The sequence below is a fragment of the Heliangelus exortis genome, chromosome 19 (assembly GCF_036169615.1).
Source record: "Heliangelus exortis chromosome 19, bHelExo1.hap1, whole genome shotgun sequence".
In the NCBI taxonomy this organism is placed as follows: Eukaryota; Metazoa; Chordata; class Aves; order Apodiformes; family Trochilidae; genus Heliangelus; species Heliangelus exortis.
The window spans coordinates 679,750-706,387 of NC_092440.1; the positions used below are offsets into that span (position 1 = coordinate 679,750).

At 40.0% G+C, this 26,638-nt stretch overlaps 1 protein-coding gene across 2 annotated transcripts in view; it reads left to right on the plus strand.

Annotated features, from left to right (window-relative positions):
* The window catches only part of MED13L (mediator complex subunit 13L), a 176,639-nt gene that overhangs the window by 120,409 nt on the left and 29,592 nt on the right, over positions 1 to 26,638 (plus strand). For both annotated transcript variants that reach the window (XM_071762972.1, XM_071762974.1), the window contains exons 5-15: positions 6,538 to 6,683; positions 7,881 to 8,075; positions 8,432 to 8,623; positions 12,685 to 12,847; positions 13,666 to 13,770; positions 16,992 to 17,720; positions 18,933 to 19,155; positions 20,039 to 20,144; positions 20,502 to 20,626; positions 22,018 to 22,117; positions 24,915 to 25,135. In XM_071762972.1, coding sequence (XP_071619073.1) covers positions 6,538 to 6,683; positions 7,881 to 8,075; positions 8,432 to 8,623; positions 12,685 to 12,847; positions 13,666 to 13,770; positions 16,992 to 17,720; positions 18,933 to 19,155; positions 20,039 to 20,144; positions 20,502 to 20,626; positions 22,018 to 22,117; positions 24,915 to 25,135 — 2,305 coding nt within the window. The remainder of the gene's footprint in view (positions 1 to 6,537; positions 6,684 to 7,880; positions 8,076 to 8,431; positions 8,624 to 12,684; positions 12,848 to 13,665; positions 13,771 to 16,991; positions 17,721 to 18,932; positions 19,156 to 20,038; positions 20,145 to 20,501; positions 20,627 to 22,017; positions 22,118 to 24,914; positions 25,136 to 26,638) is intronic.

The following is a 26,638-nucleotide window of genomic DNA, read 5'->3' on the forward strand; positions in this document are numbered from 1 at the left end:
ATTTCTGCAGAGAGGGTGTGAGGATAAACCTGCTCGGTGAGCCAGGGGCTTTCAGTCTGCCTTCTTACTCCGTGCTGCCTTTGGTGTGAGCTGATAGGAGCAGCAGGATTTATCCTTGGGTGGAGAGAAAGGAAATGTGTAGCAGTGGTCATGGCAGTCTGCTGCCCAATCTAATTATTCTGGAATGTTGTGTTAGTTTAGAATATTTCTTTAGCAACCATCAGCAGTCTTAAGAATTATTTCAGTTCATCTTTAAAATAACGAGAGGCAGATTTTAGATCAGAACAGCATATTTTGACAAGCCTCACATGCAGCTGGTAATATATCAGTAAGTTTCCATGTTCATTGTGCAACACTTAATATAGAAAAATATGATTTTTATTGTGAATATGTATGGGACAGTTTCACTTACTACAACGTAATATTTAATTGAGGATCAGAGGAATAAAACTGCTACTTCAGTTGCACATGGAAGAAAATCCTGAAGTGCCAGCAGACTGGAGAACCTACTTACATATTTTAAATAATGCCTTAATAAAACCCCAACTAAATATTAGATGGTATATTGTAAAAATATGCAAATTTTTCTACATGGCTTTACGTTGCAGGGAAAAGATAAGATTGCTGTTACTGCAGAGTGGAAGTTGCATGTGATTTTTCCCAAAGTGAAAACTTCTCTGACACTTGAGCAGTCTCACAGTGTAATTTACTTACAGTGTGTAAGTCCTTTTCTGTTGTCTGTGTAGCCCAGTCCATCTTTATTAAGGTCATTAAAAAAAAAACAAACCAGGGAACTAACTTAGTCTAAGACCCCAGGAACAGCCAGTGCTGAAAACACAGAGCAGTCAGGTTATGTACCTCCTCCATGACCTTTCCTCCAGCAAAGACATGAAGTCTTCTACCTAGAGAGCCTACAATGGAATTACTCTTCAGAATGTTGGCTAACGTGGTGTGCAGCAGTTTCCCTTCACTTGGGTGAGGTGTTCCTACTCTGTTAGCCCTGTCAGGCTGCAGATTGATGCATCTATTTGAAGTATCAATTCCAGGGGCCCTCCAGGCTAGTGGGTCACCCTGTGCATACCTTTGGAATAGGGTGTTAGAGCTGGGTTCAGGGAGAGAATCTCAAGAGTGAGGCATATATTAGCCTTGGCAGGAGGCTTTTTTGGTGACAACTGGAGAAGTGTTGAGATAATAAGTCTGTAACACAGAAAGTGTTTAGATAACGTTATCTAATGCTTGCTGCATTGTGAAACAGTTATCTTGGTACTTTACTCCACCACTGGAAAAACGCTGAAGGCAATTAATATTTATTCTGAGTTTGTGTGCATGCATCTCATACATTTTAGGAAAAGAGTCCAACAGTGTGTGAGAGATAACATACTAAGTTCTAAAATTTTATCATTAAAAGACGTAGGTAGTTCTGGAAGCTGATGTTCTCTGCCTTGGGTGTCCCACCCCCCTTTCTGTTTTGCTTTGTTTCCTTGAGAAAGAAACAACAAAAGGAGGGAAGAAACCATGTCAGAAAACACAAATATGGAGAAACCTGGTTAAAGTTTGCTCTGTAACCAGGTTTCTCTCAGCACCAGAATCCCTTGTTCATGAGGCAGCAGAGTGTCACAGAACAGTGATGCAGTGGAGGTGCTGCCATCCATGGTTTCAGTAAATTCCCCATTAGCTCTCAGATGAGCTCCTGCCAGTTCAATGCCAGAACCCTCTCTCCAGCTCTAGCACACAGCATATGGTGGTTGTAGCAAGGCTTCAGTTCCCTGTGGTGTGTACATGGAGTTACAGAGCATGAAGTAAGTTCTAGGTTGCTCTTTCCTGTGTTTGGTTATGGGCTTGCAGCTTGGAGAAACCAACTGTGTGGGTTTCATGCCTGGTACAGAAATGTGGTCAGCTCCATGCTGCCTGCCCTGCCTTGGAAGCCTGTGATGTCCAGAAAACTCTGGAAATGCCTCACGTCTGGAAAAGCTTTCTGGTTTGGTTTAGTTGTGGTTTCTGGCATAATTAGCAGCAGTTTTTGCATTTTTCTTGAATGGATATTGCCAGCTCTTAAAGTTGTGCTTCTCACTAACTGGTTTTGTCTTCTTTCAGCTTGGGAAATATTCAAAGTCCATCTGGTAGGCAGAGTGTGTGTTATGGGTTACTTGTGAACATGAGCACTGCCAGAGAAATGTTTTGCCTCTCAGACTGTATCTGCACTCCTTCTGAGAGCAGACAGGTCCTGATCTCAAGAGCTGGCATCTTGTCACACAGACTGCTTTGCTTCTGCATGCTCCCTGCTGGGCTGGGAGCAGGGGCAGCACTTCTCCAAGGCAATGCCCAGGAGAGATTCTGGGGATAGTACAGCCAAGAGGCATTTCAGTAAATCAGTGTGGACAGTGCCTCCCTTTTGGGGATGAAGATGTCCATCTGGACATGCTGTTTCCCCTGAGGGACAGACAATGTCTCCTGGGCTTTTTATTTAAAGTCTCAGGTCTGGGTCCTCTTCCACTCCCTTGTGTGTGAAGCAGCTTTCTCTGCTAAAACAGCTGCCTGGCAGGTCCCAGTTAGCAGTACCAGTTCTTCAGCTGAACCATTCTACATCCTAAAGAAATGTGCTGGAGAACTGGGCACTAGGAGTGTGCATAATTCTGTCATTTCAGGGGAATGCATTGGAGCAGAGAACGTCTGACTTTCCTAAACTCAAAGCAGAAGGCCTTTCTTCTCTTTTCCCATTACATTCAGTCTGTGATTATTTTAGGAGCCTGTTCAAATTCCAGCTTCACTGAGAAATATTTATTTCCAGATTTTTAAAAAAGAGAGTTTTCATGCTGGTCTAATAACTTCGTGTCACCTGTTGCAGTGTTAGGGGTGGTAGGTGTGTCCAGGTGCTGCCATCTCCTGTCCAGACCACTGCTGTGACCTGCTGGTAACTGTCCTGTTGCTTTGTTTGCTTTTTGTTTGATTATGCTCTCACTTACTCTTGCATTCCAAATTTGTGCAGAGCCTTTTCATTACCGTTTCTTCTGGTTTTTGTTTTTTTTATAGTCTACATCAAACAAGTGACTAGCCTGATTTGCACACCTATTTACCTGTTTTCCTTATGTTTGTGGCTTACTGCTGCCTCTTTTCACAGGTCAGACTTGATAAAGTTGCTTTTGGGTTTTTTTGGCTTAACTGAGTCAAGGGTTATCATATCCCAACCCAACTGCAGCTATTCAATTTTAACAGTATTTTTGTTACTGTACTTGATCTGAACCGGTAGAAATTTCAAGGTATTCCAACAGACTTTGTAGAGCAGGGGAGAGAGTTTGGAAGCTTTTCTTCATGCCTCTGGTGGTTTCTGTTACTTCAGATGTCAGGAAGAGAAGACAAAGTACAGAAATGAATAAGTTTAGAAATGTGGGAAGATAGTTAAGTGGATTCTCAGAAGCCTGTCAGCCTCAGATTTTGAACGAGGTTGAAATAAATTTCAATAAAATCAGTCTGAACATGGTGCTGAATGTTTTTAGAAACCCTAGTCTGGTCTGCATTATGTGTTTAGCTTTTTCTGGTGCCTTTGTTAGCACAATGAGTGGCAGAGCTGTTAAGAAAACTGGGTGTTGATAAAACACTCTTGGAAGGCTGGTGAGAACCTTGATTTCTGGATTTTAGAGCTCTAGTTTGAAGTATGTAGGTCTTGATGTAAGCTGTAGAGGTAAATGGGTATGAAGAGTGAAGCCTCAGTTCTCAGTCTGCTTCTGAAGGCTGCCTGCTTTTAGTCTGGTTTTAGCCTGGGAACTTTTCCTCTGCTTGGATTTTATTCAGAGATCTGTCTCATATTTGTAGCCAGAGTGATTTCTGCAGCTTGGTATTTAAGGAATTGTGTGAAATGTACTAAAGACAGGAATGTCAGGAGGCTGGGATGTACATGCCTGAGTGGAATACATCACAGAGTGCACTGATGCTATTTGCCTGAAATAAAATCCATATTTGATACCGAAGTAAACATATTACTCTGAATCTGCCAGCAGCTTATTAGGAATGTGGGAAGTCCCCAAGCCTTGATCTTTTATTATTTTTGGTGCTGAATACTGAGCTCATAGCAATGATTGTGTGGCATCAGAGGGAGCATAAAAATTGCTGTGAGGGTTTTTTCTCTTGCAGGAGGAGGGCTGGGGACAGGAGCAGAGGGGGGCTCAGTGCTGGCCCTGCTCAGGCCACCTCCAGGCTCATTTGCTGGGCAGAGGGTGGTTGGTACCATAAGGACTTGTGAGCTCTGGGCTGAAGAAAAGCAATACTCGGGACAATAAGATTTGTTGATTCTCTGTAACTGATCATGGTGTAGTGTGGATGCAGTGATAGAAAGGAGCCATCTTTCACTAATGAAGTGTGTATTGCTGGTCATGAGTAGTAACATTCATCAGTATTATTCTTTAATCTGACATATTTGCAGGAAGGTGAAATGGGCTAATTCCATATTTGTGTATCTTGTTTCCTGTAAACAGTTATACACACTTCTAATCTGAGGCTATGACACTTTCTGAACTTAATGGCCTGTTTTGGTGTTAGATGATTCTCAGTTGAAAAAGATAGTGATGTGCATTCCCTTCCCTTCTACAAAAACAAATGAATCTTTTGTCTTTTGAAGTCTGATTTTGGCTATTTCTTATTCTGACAGTGTTTATGGGTAGTTGAGAATGTTGCATAAGATTGCACGTGATTTTTTCATGCCAGACCACTTTGCAAACAGACTTGAAAGAGTCCCTGTGTGGTCCCAGAAGGGTATTTTTTTTTTTCAGTTCAATAGAATACAAGCAAGACTTTCACAGTCAAACACTGTAGGAAGCTTGCAGAATCAGGAGGTTTTCTGTGTAATATCCTAAAGACAGGAGTTGAAAATTACTACTTTGCAAATAGCTTTGCTCTCTGCTTTAGAAAGGCTGACCTGCTGCACACTCAGCTCTTTGCAGAGATTATCCCTGCTTGATTTTAGACCAGATTTCTCATGTTTCCTTTTTTTATTAAGATCTTTTTTATTCTCAGGGATGTCACCCTGTGTAAGGAAACTAATAGGTTTTGATTAAATAGTTGGGCTTCACTTTTCTTTTTATGTTTCCTTTATGTGCAAAAATCAGTTCTTGTTTGTTTGGAGTTTTGTTGTTAGGGGTTTTTTATGTGGTTTGTTTTGGTGTTTTGTTGTGGGGCTTTTGGGTGTCTTTTTCGGTTGTTTTTTTGTTGTTGTTGGTTTTTTGTTGTTGTTTTGTTTTTTACATGAATTGCTTTCTTACTATTTTTTTGGCAATATAGCTGGATAAAAATACTTGGAATCTCTGACCCATTTTATCCCATGTCCTGTCCCCTCCCAAGTAAAATAAGAATACATTTACTTGTGCAACACTTGATGATAATGAAATTTTTTTTTCATTGTGAAAATGGAAATCTAGTGAAACCTTTTATTCCATGGGATTAAAGGATTGGTACAAATTACATTTCAATGCGTGATGGTAGCACCAAGGCATTCAAGTTGCTCTCTGTCATTGAAGTAGCCTTTTCTCTGCATTTTTTTTCTTAGCTGACCGTTTCCTTTAAGTTTTTTGTGCTCTTATTTCAGGATTGCAGAAAAATAACTTGTAGTACAGAACAAAAAGCTGTTCTAGGTGATACATGGAATCATTCAGAGATTAAGTGAGACTAAAGCAGTTTTCTTACTCCGGACCATCAGTGCTTTGTTCAAAAATAGCTGCAGGAGTAAGGCAGTTGGCTGATTTACATAGTGAAGTGAGACTGCTGTAGTTGCCTGTGTTATTTCTTTTTGGTGAAGGTAGTTAACAGCTATCTTTAAAATCCTGGTTACATTATGGCTGGCCCAGTGCCAAAGCCAACAACTAAAGAGCTATGTGCAGCTATTGTAATCGACAGAAAAATTACTGCATAATTACTGCTTCAGCTCTGCAAATTTTTAGTTGATTAAAATGGTGATAAAAAGCATGAAATCTGTTTTGTTTTCTTGTGGCTCTGTGGCAAGGAGTATTTAAGCAAATAGGTATGAGGGGAGGTCATTCCATGTGCAAACTAAAGTGGGAACATTTTAAATACCAATTATTTCAAATGAAGTTTAGTTGTAAGTGGCAAATCCATGGTTCACCTGAGACCTTTGTCAACTTTTGTAATATTCACGTGCTTTTATTTTCTTTAATGGACGCTTTTCTGAGGTGTTAGAAAAAACATCTTTTCCTTTTTTTATTCCTTTTCAACAAGAACCTCTTGCAGACTGAATTTTGAAGAATTTCTGAAGACCTCGATTTTGACTTCTTGAATCCTGGTTAAAATCCTCTTGGTCTGTCAGGATCTTATTAACTGAAACAAGGAGGAAGACAGCTTTGAGATAGTTGCCAACATTGTCAAATAGTTGTCCAGTGACTTGTTATTTTATTTGATGTTGTCATCAATCAGTCAGTGAACCTGTATTCTGTAGCCACAAGTGACAAAACAGAGGAGTTTGGAATCACTGCCTCCTGTGGGTTCATTAACATGTTAATAAACCTGTTCCTCATTTCTCTCCCTCTCCTCCAGTGAACATTTGTCCTGTGCCTTCACGTTCTTTCTCCATGGGGAAAGCAATGTGTGCACCAGTGTGGAGATTGCTCAGCACCAGCCCATCTACCTGATCAATGAGGAGCACATCCAGATGGCTCAGTCCTCACCCTCCCCCTTCCAGGGTAAGTGAGCTGGCTTTGGAATTCTGCATGGCAGGGACTGGGCTCCTCTTGGTGCTGTCTTCGGGGGTGAAGTAAGATTAAATAACTCTTCAGATAGGTTAAATTGCTCTTCAGGAAGTCATGGATGTAAGGGAAAATGTTTGGACTTCTGTTCATTAAGATGGTTTCTAAAGCCACCTGCATATAGTGTGTAAAAGAAAAATAATTGTTGTTGAAGAAGACTTAATATTTAGGAAAGTGAGTACACTGATTTGGTTTTCTTACATGCTGTATAGGTCAGTGGGCTCAAATCTGTAACTTCAGTGTTACATGAGTACAAATAGTAAAACCATCTTTCCATTGTCAACTATTTTTATTTCTTTTTATAAAAAGGCATGAGTGTGTTTGATTCATATACATGACAATGGATCAGAAACAAGGAAAATCTTCAGTTTTTGGTGACTACTTATTTGCCAGTATAAGAATTACAGAATTAAGTCAATGGCTTATTAAATTCATGATACAATTTTGGTGCAATGCTCTACGTCAAAAAAAAGTAGGAATATTTTGAATCACTGAGTTATACTGCCTTTTCTACAGTCTGAAATTATAATTTCAAAGCAGTTAAAGAAAGAAATCTTTATAAAATGAAACATACAGTAAGGAAACACACAGAGGCTATAAAAAGAGCATTTGTAGAGATGTTAATTTATAGAAACTTTATTGAAAATCATTTTGTTGCCAAATGTAAAGTTTTGAGAGAGGCTTAGACAAGTCATAGAGGGTTTTATTTAAGTGAACTATAGTCGTTGCTCTCAAGTAAAATTGTTTGTTCCTGTATTCACTCTGTCCTTTTCAATGCTGACAAGTCTCCAATACCAGATGTTCCTGGTAAAAACCCTATTGTTGGATATCAGTCCTTTATTACTTCCATGTATGGTCACCCCCTTGCCATAGCAAGTGCTGTTTCAGCACTCTGAGTAATTCATTGTGGGAATTGTCAAACTAAACTGCAAAAAGATCCATGCTTCTCTCAGGAAGCTAGCAGAGTGTAACATAACTTGAAATGCACCCCTTTACCTGATTCTGCAGTAGCTTTCCCCTGAGGACAGGTGCTCAGAGCAGTGTGTGAATGGGCCTCAAGCTGGGGAGGCAGAGCCTGCCTGCTGGGTGGCAGAAATGTATGTACTGCAGGGACTGTTGTTTCTTGCTTTGCAGTTCTGGTGAGTCCTTATGGTTTAAATGGTACACTCACGGGGCAGTCATACAAGATGTCAGACCCAGCAACTCGTAAACTGATGGAGGAGTGGCAGTATTTTTACCCCATGGTGCTGAAGAAAAAAGAAGGGATGAAAGAGGAAGAAGAGTTGGGATATGACAACGATTTCCCTGTGGCAGTTGAAGTCATTGTTGGTAAGTTTCAGTATTCTGCCTGAAGGCTTCTTTTCCTCCACGTAATTTAAAAAAGAAAATCTAATTAATCAGAAACAGCTATTATAATTTTCTTATCTTCTCTTGTAGCTCTCTTGACACTGTAACATCTGACTAGTTATCTTGCCTCAAGCTTCTGTACTCCCTGTATCCCACATGCTATTATTCTGAGTATCAGGCTACTTGTTTCAGCTCTGTACTGGTTATAGAAGGCTAGATGTATATTAGTGTGTGAATTCCTTAGCTCTTTGTGTTTCAGATAAGTTGTGTTGAATTGACACTGAAAACAAGTCAGTAGCTGTACATTAAAGACTTCTGTTTTTTCCATTTCTGTGTAGGTGGTGTAAGGATGGTATATCCTTCAGCCTTTGTTCTCATCTCCCAGAGTGACATTCCCATGTCACAGAATGCTGCCAATACTGGAGGCCATATAAATGTGGGACAGCAGGGGCTTGGAAGCATGAAAGATCCTGCCAGTACCTGTGGGATGCCACTCACTCCCCCCACTTCTCCAGAGCAGGCTGTTATGGGTAAGCAGTAAACCTTGGAGACTGGAGGCAGTCCTTCAGCTTTTCATAGCTTATGGTGAGACAGGAGATTAGAGACTGAAGGTTAGGAGAGGATATCTTTTGTAGGTCCATGAGGACTGAAAGCCAGTGCTTTAAACACTCTTGAAGAGGACATATCTTTAAACAAAACTTTGGAAATTCATTAAGTTCCCATTTTCTACAACTGCATTATCTTTGTGCTCTGGTGTGAATACCTGGGACTCAGTTCTCTCTGTCTTTTAGACAGATTTTGCCAGTGTTTGCTTTCTTGTGTTGGGATGGGAGGAGGAGGAGGCTGATTCATTGTGGTGCAAGAGAACAGTGAACATACAAGAGAATATAGCTCTTGCCAATTGCTAACAGAATTACAAGATGGTGCAGGTGGGAAGGGACCTCTGGAGATGGTCTGATCCAAGCCTTCTGCTCAAAGCAGTGTCAGATAGAGAGGTTGCTTGGGAGGTTTTGAGTATCTCCAAGGACCTGTTCCAGTGACTGACCACCTTCACAGTAAAAAGTTTTCTTAAGTTTAAATGGCACTGCCTATATTTCAGTTTATGCCCATCCCCTCTTGCCCCATCACTGGATACCACTGGTTATATCCTCCCCAGTCCCCCAGTTGAATATTTGTACACATTGATAAGATTCCTCCCCCAGCTTTCTCAGCCTCTCCTTATAACCTTTATTAATAATAATTTCACAAGCACTGGCATGTTTTCTGCTTTGCAAATGACTTACCTGGAACTGAGTTCTCAGGTCACAGAAGGCTCTCTGACTTGAGTCACATTAGGAGGATCTCAAGAAACTGCTCACTACAGCACAACTTTCTGGTTGAACTTGTACTTTTTTTTTTTTACTTGCTGATCAGTGCTTACCATATTTCACAGAGCACCAGAACTTCTGAAGACATGAAACAAGTTTCAGGGAGACTGTGCAGCCATATGGGGTTAAAGATTCCTTGTTACAACCTCACTGAGGTCTAAGGTGCCTTTCCCTAGAGAGTTCTATCACAACAAGAGGATCAATCTTTATGCAAAGCCAAAGAAAATTAATTATAATTAGCTTCATTGCCACAGAAGTAGGTGGTTGGAGTCACTTCTCCATGAGCCCTGCCCGTGTATTAGGACAATCAATATATTCAATATTTACTGCTAAAAATACAGAACATGAGATTTAAATGCACTTTGAATACTGTTTTTCAAGAAAAACAGTTAAAAAGTTTATTAATAATGAAGACAGATGACTTACAAGTAGCAATCTCTATTGAAGTATTGATGCAGATTTTAATGTGCTTTTGCATTTTTAAGTTTTTCAAATCCCTGCTAAACTTGTGCAATATCACAAGGATATTGTTATATTAGTAAACTCTTAGTATCTAAAAGGCATCCATATTGTCCAGTCTATCAGTCACAGTTTCTGTTTGATCTCTGCTGTTGTTTCAGGGCAATATGAAATTGTATCAGGGGGGTGCCTCTCCAGCAAATAATGAAAATATTCCCTTCTATTATATCACACACCATTTTAAAAGACCTTGGAAAATCAGAGAAATGGATTGGAAAAACATGTCATGCAGTTCACAGTCAGTAAGTGGGATACATAAACTGGATTAGTCTGAGGCACATGAATAATACCTACAGTTGTGCTCCAGACTGGACAAAAAACGTGGCTGTAGTACCATGCCCAGTTTTGAATACTTAAAGATGTGGACAGATCAGAGGTAGTCCAGGAAAGTGCTATGAAAATGATTACAGGTTTTGGAAACAGGATATACAGGAGAACATGCAAGGAATTGAGATTGTTTAGTCTAGAGAAGAGAAGTTTGAAGGAGAGACAGAGTACCAGCCTTCAGAGACACAAAAGAAGAAAAAGAGTGCTCATTTCTCTGTAACCAAGCTGTAATGAGCCTGAAGGGGCAAAACCAAAACTAAGTTAGACATGAGGAAAACTTTTTTTTTTGAGGAAGGATACAAAGTGATAGAACAAATTGGCCGGTAGGAAGCTACTAAATATCCATTATCAGAGGTGGGTAGGTTGTTGCTGGGGTAGTTAATGGTTTATTTTGAAGTAACAGATTAGTCAAATATGTTGATCCAGCTTTGGGGCAGCACATGGGCTAAGATCTCTTCCAGTCTCTTTCAAGTGTATTTTCTATGATTGCATCTTAACTATGTAATGAACAAACTGCTACTGAAACCAAGGAATGGCATTTTACATGTGTAGTAGCAGGAGTGCACCATGGGGATGGTCAAGTGACTCCTGGTGAGTGGCTGGCTGTGTTCTCCAATAGTTACAGCATTATGTGACAATTACTCATGTGTGTTCCAGTGTTTTGTCAATGGTTTTCATAGATAAAAGTGTCAGTGTGAGAGGAAAATGTTTTCACTTGCTGCAAAGATCTGTTTCATGTTTGCAGTTTATTGCTGCACTGAGTAATACAAAATATTACAGAACTTTGGAGAACAGTAGTTAATGTGCTCAAATGTAACTTGAAAGCTCTTCTTGGTTATCTTCTCATACCTCTTATCCTTTTTCTGTCATACTTTTAATTTTTTCTCTGGCAGTTTTAACTGTCCTGCTGTTCACCTGTGCAATATGTATGTGTGCTTATTGTTTGTTTATATACATGCATTCTTTGCCTCTCCCCACCTCCCAAAGGAGGACAGATTTGCTGAGTGAAGTTTTGATCTGGTTTTTTTGGTTTTTTTAATCATCTGTCAAGTTCAGGATGTGGTAGAACATTTGAAAGCCAGTGAAATAAAGCTTAGTGCCACAAGCCTCAGCATGTCTAGGGATTTCTGGGTTTTACTCCCTCTTTTTTAGAATTCTTTACAAAAAGAGAATTGGAAGTTTGAGCTGGAGGAAAAAATAATACAAGCATGAAGAATCAAAGCTAGGCAGCTTGTGCACAATTTTAAAAAGTTTTATTTTGAAAGTCATCTTGCAGAACTCAGAATTACCTCGTTAGCACAGTGATGTATAGCAGTGAGACCTTTCAGCATTTCATTCTTGAGTCTTCTTAAATTGCGTCAGGCAGGAGGACAAAGTGTTCTGTACACTGATTTGACCTTGTTAAAATGCAGCATATCCTTACTTTCTTTTCCATCCCCTGGTGCTCAGTCACCAGGCCAAGTGAACCTAAGGCTCCCTCTACTGTTTTGTGTTTGAAAAGATGGCTGTGGCAGATTTCAGCTCCTCTAAAACAAAACCATATCTCAGAGCTGAAAAAGAAACATCTGCTTCTGCAGGAGCTGGTGAGGTTTCTGCATCACAGACAGAAGGAAATAAAGTGCTGAATATAAATCAGTTTGCAGGCTGTTAACATGCTGAAGTAATATCTTTATTTGTTATCTCTTTGATAATCATGCATTATTACAGAAACCTCAGGTATTATCTTACTGGTATATACTAATGATCATCTGTTGAATGATTTCTCTAGTCATATCCATCTCAACTGCAAGATGTTACCAAAGCAAGTTGATTCTGGTATTTCAAGTCAAGCATATTGTAAAAAAACCAGCATCACATTAATCCATTTGTTTCCTCACAGAGGATAAAGAACTGAATCTTGCTTTAATGCAGTCTGTAAAGATTACCTTTTTTTTTAATAGACTCTTTTAGAACCATCCATTATTGTAATAAACCAAATTTAAAAATCTTTAAAGCAACTCATGGAACACTGTAAAAGTTTAACACCTAGGATATTTGCACAAAGCTCTCTGCACTGTTAGTGATGCAGAGCAAGGCTGCTGGGGGCTGTAGCAGCAGTGTATTACCTGACACAGGGTGCAGTACTCACACCACTGTGTGCACACCTGCCTGGTATAACCCAGTGCCATCTCTGTTACCCCAAAAGTGTTGCTTTGAAACAGTGATTTTAAATTTGATGTTCAGTCAGTCTTTTGTAATGATGCTTTCAGGCTTTTCTAGGGAATGTGAACATCTGTGTGTAGTCAGCAGCCTTGGGAGAGGGAAAGTCTTCTCAGGAAAATGTATCAAATGTGAGCATTAAGAACAGCTGTAACATTAATGCTGATTTTGTATTGCAGGGGAAAGTGGGTGCTCTCAGAGCAGTAGCAGCCACTCTGCTGTGCAGGAGGGGACAGTCAGTGTACACAGTCCAAAGAAATCAGGCAAGATTACTCCAAAATTTCACAATCATATGGTTCACCGTGTCTGGAAGGAATGCATCCTCAACAGGTCACAGTCCAAGTAAGTCAGCAGTCCTGGTGGTTTTCTTTATTAATAACAAACAATAGATAAAATTCTAGAGGTTTTGCATTAGATGTTACTCCTGACTGAATTCTTTCGCTATCCATCAAAGCTAATGATGCAGAACAGCATTATATTGAAAGAAATTGCTACTGTGTTCAGCTAAAACCCCCTAACAATTAACATTCTATTTGCAGTATCTTAATTATGACAGTCTGTGAGGTTACAATCTGTAAGATGTGCCTTCAGCTGGATGCTCTCAGATTTATTGATTTCAGTTGCTGACTCCAGTTGTAGTTAGTAGACTGAAAGTTGGGTGACTGAAGAACAAACCATACATAATTGATATTTAGAACTCCAAGGGTAATATTTGCACAGCATTACATGTGTTGCACTAAAATTCTACTTGACAAGGATATGGTAAATTCATGTTAATGACATAATGTGTCATTATTACTGGAGATTTTGTATACATTTATGGCATGTGTGCCCTGAACTCTGCATTTTTCACTGTTGCCATGCAAGTTCTTTGTTGGATCTATCAGAAGAATTTCTGGATTCAGTTTGAATTGCTTTCCTGTTGCTCAGACTCAAGACAGAGCTATCTGGTTTAGGGCTGGTACCATCCTCCCACACAACTAAAACTCTTAGGTTGTAAGGAGTAGTAGAGGGAACTACAGTCAAACACAGAATTCTGCTTCAAAGGTGAAGTAGAAGGAAATAATTTGAGGGGAGCATATGTGAAATTATGTCTATGGATTTTTTAAATTTTGTTTTTCAAAAGATGCCAACTACTAAAATTAGCTTCTCTTCTTCAGGAGGAATCAAATTACAGCTGCAAGTTTGGAAGAGGAAGTTCCTAACAATACTGTTACTTGGGATTTTGTGGATCCAGTCCAAAGAGCCACTTGTTCTTGTTCCAGGTGAGCTTTGAAGAGAGTAAGCACTTAGCATACTGGAAGAGCCCTGTTTAATTCAGACACAGGTACACTTAGAAAAAGGGAGATGTTTTAGCTGAAAGAAGAGGAAACTACTATCAAAGCTCTGATCATCACTCATATTGAGGTGATTAATATGTAGCTCTTATCATTGTCACTTGCAGTAGTCAGCTTGAGTGGAAAAATGATCCTAGACTAGAGAATGAGGGCAAGAATCACTCAAACATTTCTTGTTTGTAATGAACTCATCCTTCAGGCTTTTCAGAGATGGGAGCTTTAAAGTTTGGAGTTGTGAGACGTACAGTGCCCAGGTTACAGGGCATCCTGATTGAGGGATTATGCTACTGTCCCTGTTTGAAGGAAGAGGAAAAATATCCCAAAGAATCACTTTACTTCATATACCTCTAGTTAATCTGTCATCACTCATCAGACACCAGAAAACACCCAAGAGAATATAAAAGCATTGCAGCATGGCCATTCACTGTCAGCTGATTAAAAGAAATCACAGCTCACAATCACAGCTCACTTACACAAACACTTGAAGAGTTTATTAAGTTATCTGTCATCTCTGATGAATGCATAAAGTTCCATTGCTGCTCACTCAGGAAAAGGCAAACCAAATTTCTGATTAACATTCTTAAAATTATCAGAGAGATGTTACAGGGCTATAAAAAATTAGTTTCCAGTGAAATGACTTGTACTGAACTTTTTTAATTCCTAAGGTCACCATCGACTTGTAAGATGGGTCAAGATGTTTTTATGACCTAAAGAAGTTATTCCTTAAGTATGCACAGATGTAAAAGTAATTTGTACAATCAAACAGAAATCCTGATCATGCTATGCTAATCCCTTTGGTATTTTTTTCTGCCTATCCCCCTCTCCCACCCCACCCCCCAGTTACAAATAAGGGTCTTTGCCAAAGTAATAACACAGCTGCCAGTGATTCAGCCTGACTTCTCTGCTCTTTGTCTGGTCGAGACATAACTGTTTGGGTTTTTTTTATTTTTAACAGCAGTGCAGAAAATACTGTTGTTAATAGACAACATAGTAATTCTGTTACTAACCAAATCCTTAAATGAGTTGCCTGCCACAGCAATCTAGCAGTCTCCTCAGAGCTTTCTGTGTAGATTTGGCTGTACAGAGAAATCTAGGAATGTAGCATTCTCATAATCTCTGAAGGGCTGTTGATTAGAAGTGTCCATTGTCAAAACTGAATGAAGCAAGATTGTGTCCTTGTGCTTCTTGTGTTTGACCTCTCACGAGGCCAGTTCTTTGTGCATTTAGAAGAAGAGAGAAAGGGGTGTGAGGAATTGTACATCATACAGAGGGCAGAGTGTTTAGCATGGAGAGACTCTGTGCTGTATCCAGAGTGAAAGCATTACTCTTCTACAGCCTTGCTCCTCTACCCCTGATTATTTGCTGCTTAAATGTAAATACACAAGAATGTGGAACAGAAAGAGGTTTCATCAGGTTGCCAAGTGTTTCCTACAGAAAACGGGGGTCCAGCCTCACCGGGAAGGCATGGGGAGTCAGCAGTGGAGAGTGGAAACCTGAGTTTCAGCTGCATTTGCAATTTTACTTAACACCTTCAGTGATGATTACATCATGCTGGAGTTAGTAAACACAGCAATTAGGAAATTAAAACATTTTTCTTAAAATGAAGGCAATAAATTTTTCTGTATAGCTGCAGAAGCTGTCACATATATATTGTTTTAATCATTCCTGTGCCTATTCTATGCATTGTATAAATGTGAGTGTAAATGTCAAGACATGTATGGAGTCCTAAAGAGCTGTCTAGAACTCAGCATCAAATGAGATCTTCTCAGACCCAAGTTATTCTGTTGGAGATCAGAATGTCTAAAACAATTTTCTGCGGTCAGTTAAAACGCGGCGACTGATGGAGAATGAAGTCAGTGAAATGTTCCAGGAAGATGCTTAAGGCAAATCTTCAGTTACTGGGGCATTAGCTCCACGTTATGGGTGATTGCAGCCAGAGACCATCTGCTGTGGCAGGGAATTTGCAGTGTGTCCTGATAACAGCAAAGCCCACAAAGCAAGCCAGGACAATGCCACACAACATGGATGGCTACAGGAAAAAGATGTGTTTGTACCACTGTAAGGCTGCTGTGTGCTACAGAACCTGAATGTTCTCATAGCTAAGTCATAAAAGCAGAATTGGATTTCCTTAATCTAATAGGCCACTTCAGTTGCCATAATACAGCTTCTGACTAAAAAGCATACTATATGTTTTGAAATGATGTCCTAAATATTGGTCTTTATAAGCAAAAATACAAATATGGTTTATTTTGAAATGGCATTTTCACTTTCATAATACATAGAATACATAATACAAAATTTCATAATACATAATGCATCTTTCAGTTTGTGCTTTGCTTAAAAAACCCAGCAAACTAAACAAAAAAACCCAAACAACAAAAAAGGACAACAAAACTGTGGACAGAGGTTTATGTCCCTGTTGTAACATCCTTGGGGACCATCAGCTAAGTGCTGAAAATACTGTTTAACAGTACCTGAAACACAGACATCCAGTCCTGTGCTTCCCATTCTCAAAGGGAGGTAAACTGAGGAAAGCCATATTGAAATATTAAGCCAGTAATAAGCTTGAATGCTTTAAAATATTTATTGATGCTTTTTCATTGATAATTAGTTGCTTTTGTTTTGGTTTTGCTTTTAGCTACAGCTGTATTTATTTTTCCCTATCTGATACAGAGGAGGAAACTGCCATGGAAGCATCCTGCAGTATTTTGCATCTGTGAATGGAACTGAACAATTGCAGTCTGTATCTTTTGTAACAGATGCACGGGAGTGTGCAGGAGTAGTGATGTACTTGAACAGCAGGCATTTCATTTGAGGGTTCCCTTTCTTTAGGGCAATGAAAACAACATCAGGGTGGACGTTTTTGCTGTCTACCTTCCGTCTGAGCAGTACTCAGCTTTTATAAACATTAATTCTCTCCTCTGAATGCTGTTTTCTGGAGACTGTCATTTCCCAGTTTGTAGGTCAGAGAACCTGCAGCTGAGCTGTCTTGAGTGACCTGGGCCAAAATCTGTTAAAAAGATCAGGAATAGACACAGGATTTCTCAGGGCTGTTCTTTGGGTTTGGTGTGTTGGTTTTGGTTTTTTTTCTTTTTGCCATGAGGTGAGATAAGCAAATAAACCATGCAGTGCCTTGTTTCTGCTTTCAGGCACAAGGTTCTCAAGCAGCGTGGTGCTGCTGGCTCCAGCCGTCCCCCAGCGCTCAGCCAGCCCGGGTTCAGCGTGGGACCCGCAGCCTCTGCAGCACTGCCACCTCCTGCCTCCTCAAAGCACAAAACAACAGAGAGGCAGGAAAAAGGAGAGAAACTGCAAAAAAGGCCCATGATGCCATTTCACCATCGGCCCTCTGTGACTGAAGAGCTATGCATGGAGCAGGACACGTCAGGGCAGAAACTGGGGTTAGCAGGAATGGATCCCTCTTTAGAAGTCCCCAGTTCCAGGAAATACGAGAAGCCGCTCTCTATTCCTGCTAGAAATCCAAGCAAGCAAATTAATATGAATCCTATGGATTCACCCCGTTCCCCCACTTCCCCTCTGCCTCCCACACTTAGCCCCCAGCCAAGAGGTCAGGAAGCAGAGAATCTGGACCCACCTTCTGTACCTGTGAACCCAGCACTCTACGGCAGCGGGCTGGAGCTGCAGCCCCTGCCCAGCTTAGATGATAGGACAGTCCTTGTTGGACAGAGGTTACCTCTGATGGCAGAGGTCAGTGAGACAGCATTGTACTGTGGCATCATCCAGAACAACGAGGCACTGGACATGTGGAGGACCTACAGTGTCCCATCAAGTGATGATCCAGAGTTCAGGCCACCAGATCTTCCCTGTGAGAGATACGATGCCAAGATGGAAACACACTCTGACAGCACTGCACTGAAAAGGTGAGAGTGCAGACTGATACAAGTCTGATGTTAGTTATTTCCTGATGAGCATGACCAAACTGTGTCCAGTTGAAACTGGAACATCAAAGATGATGTGTGCTGGAGATAATATTGAATACTTAAATGGCAATGTCATGTTGTGGTGTGCCTTGTTTTTTTCATACCTGGCTTTCTGTTGGGTATTATAAGAACTGATAAATCTTTTTGCAGTAATTTCAGCAAATCTGAGAGCTTTATTAACCTTCATGTCTTTTTATCTTTAAAAAAAAAATCTTTGTTTAGTCATGCAGCTTTCCAGCTATATAAATGCTTGGGTTTGAGTGAAAATCTGTTTATGGCACTGTAAAAACACTTCAGTGTGGTTTGTCCAATTGTGTGGGCTTCAAATTGCAGTGTACCATGCTTTCTGTCAGCAGTAGCTGATACTGTATTATGGAATAATACCACTTTTTTGTAAACTCCCTGTCAGATCTTTGAAACTGATAGAAGCTTTGCTGTTAACCTCAGTCTCTGTAGAATTGAAGCTGAAAACCCTCACAGTCTCCCTGGTCAGTGCAGAGAAAAGAGCAAGTGCTCATCTCCAGTTAATGTTCCTTTAGAAAATTAAACTGTTAACATAGAGTCTTCTTCAGTGAAGAACATGAACTGCCTAAACCTTAATGTATTTCAGTTGTCTCTTTATATTTAAACATGGATTTTCTTTTGTGTAAAGATTTATTTATTTATTTGTAACTTTCACATTAGAATTTGAATTGATTTTAGGCTGGTGTAGAAATTCTTTTTGCATTCTGACAATGCATAGAAAAGAAATACAAAACTGAGTAGTTAATGAAAATGTATAAGCTAAAATGAATTGAGGAAGAATTTTTGAGTTCTGACAACACTGATTTTGGTAATTAGAATGGAGTTTGCTCTGCTGAAAAGGCTATGTGCACTGCAGAGTGTTCTGATTTACATAGTGGCAAGACTAATTCTTTTTCTTTGTTCCAAAGCAGACATTCTTAATACTATTTTATTAAGATGTTTAATACTATATGTAGGCAAGTTCATCATTTGCTTGAAGAAGAAATATAATTTCTGCTGGATCAAGGAGGAGGATGGGTGAGGCATGGGTGTGTTTCAGCTACAGATCTTAGGAGTTATTTTTCTTTGCTGTAAAAGGTACATTTGTTTCATTATGCCTTTGTTTGCTTTTTTGTTTTTTACTTTCAGGCTCTTAGCACAACCTAATAAAAGGTTCAAAATTTTGGAAGAGCAGAAACCAGTGCAGCCACTGAACTATCTTGACCCCCTGCCTGTAATACAACAACCTGGAGAAGGCCTGGGAGATGCTAGTGACCCTTACACTTTTGAAGATGGTGATATCAAGTACAGCTTCACTGGCAATAAAAAATGCAAACTTGGTGCTGAGAAAGATCCTCTGAAAAAGAACAAGGTAACGAGTAAATCCAGAGTCCTTATCATTAAAGTTCTTATTGGACTTAGAGTGCTGTAGCACAGTATTTGCTTGGCAGCTCTCAGGAAGTCACAGACTGTTCCACAGACCAAAATCAGAGATTGTGTTTCTTTCCTGCACTGGGGCACAGGAGAACTTCATTTCACTCTGGTGTTTTTGAACGGGTTTTTGCTGGCATCCCTCTGAACCCATTTGCCTGTGAAAACACTGCTGTTGCAAGGATACTCCCTGTTTATGTATATTCAACTTAACCAGCAGCAGGTTCCAGGTTTAAGCTAAGAAATAAAATATTTTGAGCCTTATGTTCACTTCATTCACTTGTAGAGATGAAAGATTTCCTGGGCTATTTTTTTTCCTTGCTTGCTTAAACTTGACATATTACCTCACTGTGAAGCTCAGATCTCTGCAGCCCAAGTTTATTTCTTTTCCCTTGGGCAAAATCAGTGTAACCTGCTGAGAGGATTTGTGGCAGGGTTGCTGTATTGGTTTAAACATTTCCTTAGAGATGTTCTTGCATGTGAAGAAAAACAATTTGATCACCATTCTACCCTTCTTTGGTCATCACCTGCTCTGTATGTGTGATACTTCTTGTGGTCTTACCTGTTATGGAGGTGTTTAATTGTCTGGCTGCTCACTCATTTGTTCTTATGGAGGTAGCCTCCAGGCTTAAAATCCTAAAAGCCCTGTTTTCTAGAGAATTTGAAGTGGAAAATTACCTATACTAGCTATTTGGGTTAACTGTTGTATGTGGAATCCTCAAACCTTGAATCCAGAGCTCTGAGTTGGGCTTGACTTAGGAAAATAGTTGTTGTTACAGAGCTTAAATTAATACCCATTAATAACTTTTAATTTTTTTGTATAGTCAGAAGATGGAATTGGTACCAAGGAAATCCCCACAACTGGTCATTCTACACCAGTTCCTGATGGAAAAGATGCCATGTCTATTTTCAGTTCTGCTCCTAAGACTGGTGAGTAAAAGCCCTTCCATTCACTCTGCAAAGCAAAAACTCTTAAAGGTAGACAGCAAAATCTGAGAGGAAAAATCACATACTGAATGTTTGCCTGTAACTTGAGAGCTATAGAGAGCTCTGAGATGGACAAAACTTGAGTCTGCTTGTCCTTTTTATAATAAAATACGGCCCTTGGTGCTCGCTGAAGACTTTACTACAAGGTTGTTTCTAGGCTACATGATAGAAAAGGGGTCTCAGTGATTCTTCATGAGAATCTAAGCACTTCATGCTTGGAGTGAGAAATTTAGAAAAGTGCATTTTGTGTTTCTTAACTTTGCTCCCATTTTTCATGTTTTTTCCTTTTCTTTTTACCAGACACCCGGCAAGATAACGCTGCAGGCCGAGTGGGCTCTGGTAGCCTCACACAGGTGACAGATCTGGCCCCATCACTTCATGACCTAGATAATATCTTTGACAATTCAGATGAAGATGAGCTTGGTGTAAGTCTTTGTAGGACTGAGTGTTTGGTGGACCTAACTTTGGCTGGAAAAGCAGAGGAGGGGGACAGAATCCTAGAAGGGAGCAATTTCCCTTGATACATAGAGGAGAAATAGGAGAGAGAGAAGAGAGAGGCAGGTTTGGGCTTAACTGGGAAGAATTGCTCTCAGAGTTGTTTTAAGGGAGATGCATCAAAGAGAGAAATCATCACTGTGTGATTAAAGAACATGCAGAGATCACTGATGTAACATCAGGGTTTGTGATGTCCCTCAGCTTGTGAGGATGGGAACCTGCACAGAACCAACTTGCTGACACAGTCACTGCATAGCTGGGCTGTAAGAACACAGAGGGAAAGCAGTGTATTTGCTTTATAAATGCATTACCTCTGGTTTCATGTCCTTAGCTTGTGCCAGTAATTTGTGGGTTTTGGAGAGTTATGGGAAAGGTTTTAAGTTTCAGTAACTGGTGATTCTGTTTTTTACCTTGTCTGAGAAGCATCAAATTAAAATAAATTGAGGCTCACTGAATTTCTGTAATTTTCTGAAGCATGTTTCTGTTCCTACAAAGAGTTTATTTCAGTGCAAAGAAGGAATAGTTGCTGAATATTGTGAAATACAGAAGGAAAAGTTGATTGCATCAGTTTCCAAGAAAAGCAAGTCTTATGGGAAGGGAAAGATTTGAATAATTACTGGTTTTAATCTGATATAGACATAAGGATCCAGAAGATTATCCTAAACTTGCTGATAGTAGATAATAGAGTTTTAAAGTCTAGTGTCTGGTTTTTGGCAGTTGTTATCAAGTACCCCAATTTATTTACCACTTCTCCCTGTTCTGTAGTTTCATACAAACTGCCCTTCAGTAGATTTGCATATTAACACCTTGAGAACTGCTCTGTCAAATAAAAAAAGAGCTTTTTCTGTGAAGTCTGTCTGGACCCAGTGTTCTTCCTGGCTTACAGTGGGCATGTGTTGAGCTGTCCCTGTGGCTGCCTGCTCATGGCATTCTTACTCTCAGTGTGGTTGAATCTTGGAGCAATCCAAACAGGGAAGCAGGCAGAGTTCTCACCTTCATTTCAAGCTTGGTGCCTGTGATAACATTTTCAATATAATTTGTGTGTACATAGATACACAGGGTTATATGTATGGGTCTGTGTAGTGGGGGGTGGGTGTATAGACAGGCACATTATTCAGAAACTTCTTGTTTGTCTTACTGTTTAAAGAGGACAAAGAAATCCAGACAGCTTGGGTGGGGGGAGGAGAGGAGAGTAGAAAACTACACTTTTTGTATTTCTTGGGAAAGCTCATTCAGAGAGTTTTCAGAATTTTTAATAGCTTATGGAATTCTAATGTTTTGGATATTTTTTTAATATGGTATGGGATTATTTTGCTTTTAGGCTGTCTCACCAGCTCTTCGCTCGTCCAAGCTGCCCCCCGCAGGCTCTGAGGAACGCCCTGTAGGGAAGGATGGTAGAACAGCAGTACCCTACCCACCCAGTAAGTAACAGCTGATGGCTGCTTTGGTGACAGGGAAAGTGTCCTTACAGCTGCCACACTGCTAGTAATGTGTGCTTACTTAGTTCTGTAATTACCAGATGCCAATATTAAAAGAGGAGAAGCAGATTTTATGAAAAACAGTGGATGGTAATTGACATTTATTTTAATGTGCCTACTGAGATTTGAGTTGCTGATTTTTGACCTCATTGTTTCAGGTTGGAAGCATGGGAGGGATCTGTTCTTAATCTCCATTTAGAAGCTATCCCTCTATTCTGAGTTCAGTGTTTAAACTCAGTTGTCACTTCCACCATTACCAGAACCCTTGTTAAGTATAAATCATTCCTCTTTCTAAAGAAGTTAAAGAATGTAAAGCTGTGACTTACCAGTTGGCCATTATGGCACAACCTGTCTTGGAAGTAAATTGCATTCAGCATTTGATAAATTCGGGCTAAAATCAGCTTCAGGGTTTAATCCAGATGTGGAAGTGCACAATTAAAATCAAAGAACTGGGTTCTAACTGAAGAAACATTGTTGACCTTTTACAGATGTTTATGGCAGAAGTGATGCCCAGGTACAAGACAGGCTGCAGGAGTGCAGGAAACCTAGAAATTAAATGTAGTATTCTGAAAATGTATGAACAATAAATAGGGCTTTTTTTGTAAGGACTGTGCCAACAGCTATTGGAAAAGATAACTTGGAGACACAAGGGCTTCCTGGCATTGCCTGCACCTGAAAGGAGGGGCTCAGGAATGACCTCAAGGTGTGCCAGGGAAGGTTTAGGTTGGAGCTGGGGAAGAATTTCTCCCTGGAAAGGGTTGTCAGGGCCTGGCCCAGGCTGCCCAGGGCAGGGCTGGAGTCCCCATCATCCCTGGAGGGGTTTCAGGCCCTGGGGATGTGGGGATGAGGGACATGGGGCAGGGGTAGCCTGGGCAGTGTTAGGTTTAGGGTTGGATGGATGATCTTGGAGGTCTTTTCCAACATAACTGATACTTTGGTTCTATTCAAATTGGTGGAATTTCTCTTGAGGTGAAAGAGAAATGTTTGTATGTTTGTGTGAGAGGAGGCAGGTGAGAATTTTTGATATAATACTAACCAGTCATTGTATGAATTACAAATTACTTAGTGGTGAGGGGGAAGAATATTTGATTTTTGTGGCTGCTCTAAGCAGAAATCAAATCTCTCTGCAAATCATTCTTTAATGCCTTCTCATTAACTTTAGCTGGTAATGAGAATAAATTGAGGAGAAGAAAAAAACAGTCTGAGGGAGATGAGTCAGAGTTTTATGGACCCATAAAGGCTGTGCTGATTTACTCATATGTGGAAGACTGAAGTATACAAAGACTGGATTTTGACAGGTTTAGTTGATCCATAGCTTTTTAAAATATGCAAAGCTTTTTCAAGCATGACACACATGAAAATGAATAATGATAGTTTGCCTGTTGCTGTAGGCTTGGGGGACTTTTTGTAATTAAACTTCTTTATGAATCTGCACTGCAGAATTTTGCAAACTGGAGTGAGTCTGTACTATAGAGCTGTGTGAAACAGGTTGGAGAGATCCCCCCCAGTTCTGCTTTGTAGCTGTCCCCTTGCCACCAGCACGACAGAAGCTGCAGGGAACCCAAATGACTTGTACACCACAATCAGGTCCTACTGACCACATTTCATTGTAACCTTCCTTCCTGCCCCTTTCTCCAGTTTCTAAGGCACACTCCTCTTTGTTGAAAACCAGGAGCAGTAGTTAATCCTGCTGGCATCCTGAGGATTCTATTTTGTACTAGCATGGGCTGGAAAATAGGTTTTTCCATTCTGCTGAACCTGTTTTCAACATGAATTTATCCTAGATCAAGACAAGAGTAAGGTCTTGTGAAGTTTTCATTCAAAGATTGAGAAAGGGAAGGAAAAAAAAAAAGCCCATTATTTACTGCTCCAGGTTGTTGAAGACTTTGGGTTCAGCTTGGACTGCTAATACCAACAAAACTCCATTTTGAGAGGACCTCACCTGTTTGAATTGGAAGTAAAAAGAACATAGCTGGAGAGAAAATGCAGGACTTTACTCTTGAGTTTTGTTTAATGGCATTAGATTTGATTAATCATGTCTGCTTGGGCTGTTTCAGTTTTTTTGCTTAAAAAAGAATAATACAGGAAAGATGATTACATTAGGTTCATTTAATAAGAAGTAATTTAGGGATTTTCCTGGCTTAATGTCTGCAGTTTTTGGCTTCCTCTGATGCTTGTCACTTTTGGATGCCTGGCAGTCTGATTCTGAAGCAAAATTGTCTGTTTGTGTTAGCAACAGTAGCCTCTCTTCTCTCCAGGAATTATGTCACTATGGACCAAATGAGACTACAATGACAATGGGACAGTGGAAAAATGTTGCTAAGTGCACCCTAATTCCAAAGGCCTCCCGTTTTAGGGCTCAGTATCAGCTCTAAAAAAGGGATAAAAAAATACTCCGTATCTCTGTAGTAACAGTTCTTGGGGTGAACTTTGCACTAATGTCAGTTAACCTCTTCTGTTATGAAATATTTTGTTGCTGTTAAAATTTTATGTAGAATTTGTGTACCTGGGAGTTCAGTGTTTCTCTGCTGAACAACAAGCTGGTAAAGTAAACCCTAGGAATTGCTGGAAATTATCTCTAGCAGTTAACTTTTTGTCAAGATTTATACTGTATCAGAACTATAGTGAGTAGAATCTTTGCTAGTTTTTAACTGATGAAATAAGAGCTCTTATGTTTTATGGGATTTCCTTGAGAATTGATATTTTAATGATTAACAGTGCATTATTTCATCATATTTAGCTGTGGCAGATCTCCAAAGGATGTTCCCAACACCACCTTCTTTAGAACAACATCCTGCCTTCTCCCCAGTAATGAATTATAAAGATGGAATAAGTTCAGAGACTGTGACTACCTTGGGAATGATGGAAAGTCCCATGGTCAACATGGTTCCAACGCAGCTTACTGAGTTTAAAATGGAGGTGGAAGATGGATTAGGTAGCCCTAAACCTGAAGAAATCAAGGTAATGTGCTAAAGATCTGGTATTTTTATGATCTCCTCTGTGTATGTTTTGGTTTTTATAAACAAGTCACACACATGAAGTGTGTGTTGCAGGCTGCTTGAGCAAATGGGAACAGGAGCTGTATAAAGTGCATATCAGTCTTTAGTTGGGAAAAAAGTGTCTTTGCTCATTAAAAAACCTTTTAATTATTTCCCTGGTTTTAACTGTAGGTATTTTTCTTCTCGTAATTTTATATTTGTAATGTTTTTGAGTATTGTCAGGAAACAAGCAGCACTGTATGTGAAATGAGCACAGTGCCTAACAACGTTCGTATTTGAAAAAAAGCTGAGTAGCTGTTAAATTATTTATTTCTTCGGATAAATTTTCTGTAGCATCTTTTATGTACAGCCACTCCTTGCTGCCAGTCTCTGGGGATGCAGCAAGGATAAAAACATGCATGTAGAAGGGCTGCCTTTTTCTTTCTGAAATGTTGCCTTTTTTGGTTAGGGTTGAAAGTCTCTGAGAAAGCCCAGGGGTTGAACTTGCTCTGTTTCTTCTTCAGCTGATGTTACTTCACAAGTTTTAAGGCCAGATGGGACCATTCTTATCTGACTTTCTGTATAACACAGGTCAGGTAATGTCACATAGTTACTCCTATATTGAGTCCAATAGTGTATCTGAGTAAAGAACTATTTTGGAATGGGGACTCTGCTGCTGGGCCCTGGTTCTCACCTCCCAGACTTTACATATCAAGATGTATCCATTTTTCCATAGCATCACATGAGAGGACTCAACATAAGCACTTAGTGTACATTGACTTGTATTTCATTGTTCCATCTTCAGCACAGGTTAAGAGGTAGGACAGAATCATTCTGCCTCTGTGTGTGTATTCTGCATTACTTAACTTTTTGAGTCAATTTTTGTCACTTTTGCCAAAGTTATGTTATCACATTTCCATGCATGGAGGCTGAGGGTTTTTTTAATTTAAAAATGCACATTTCCTTGTAGAAATACACATTGCAGGAAGCTCATTTCTGTGCAGGTAATAAAAAGGGAGACACTGACTATAACTTTGTCTTCCTAGTAGACCCCAGCCCTTGATTTTCTAATTCTTCTCCCTCAGGCCCACCCTATCCCTAATCAGCCTCAGCCTGTTCCTTCTCCTTCAGCAGCCATTTCTTTCCCTTACAACACCTTGTTCCCTCTCCTTTGCTGCTCCTGGGAATGTTGGAATTAACCAGAGGTTTATCTTGAAGCATCTGCACTGCTGAGAGAGCAGTACATGGAAAGATACAGCACTTGCAGTTGCATGGACAAGAAGTGGCTATATATCAATATGACACACTGATATTTAAATGTTTCTTAGTATAAATGATTCAGTCAGCTCTGAATTGGTCAGGGTGTACCTTAGGCAGACTGAATGTAAGCACAGGCAAACTTTGGGGTGACCTTCTCTATGAGAGCAGGGAGAGGGAGGGAGTCCCTGTCCCTGGGGGAATTAGGACAGATGGTTGCATTCAGGGT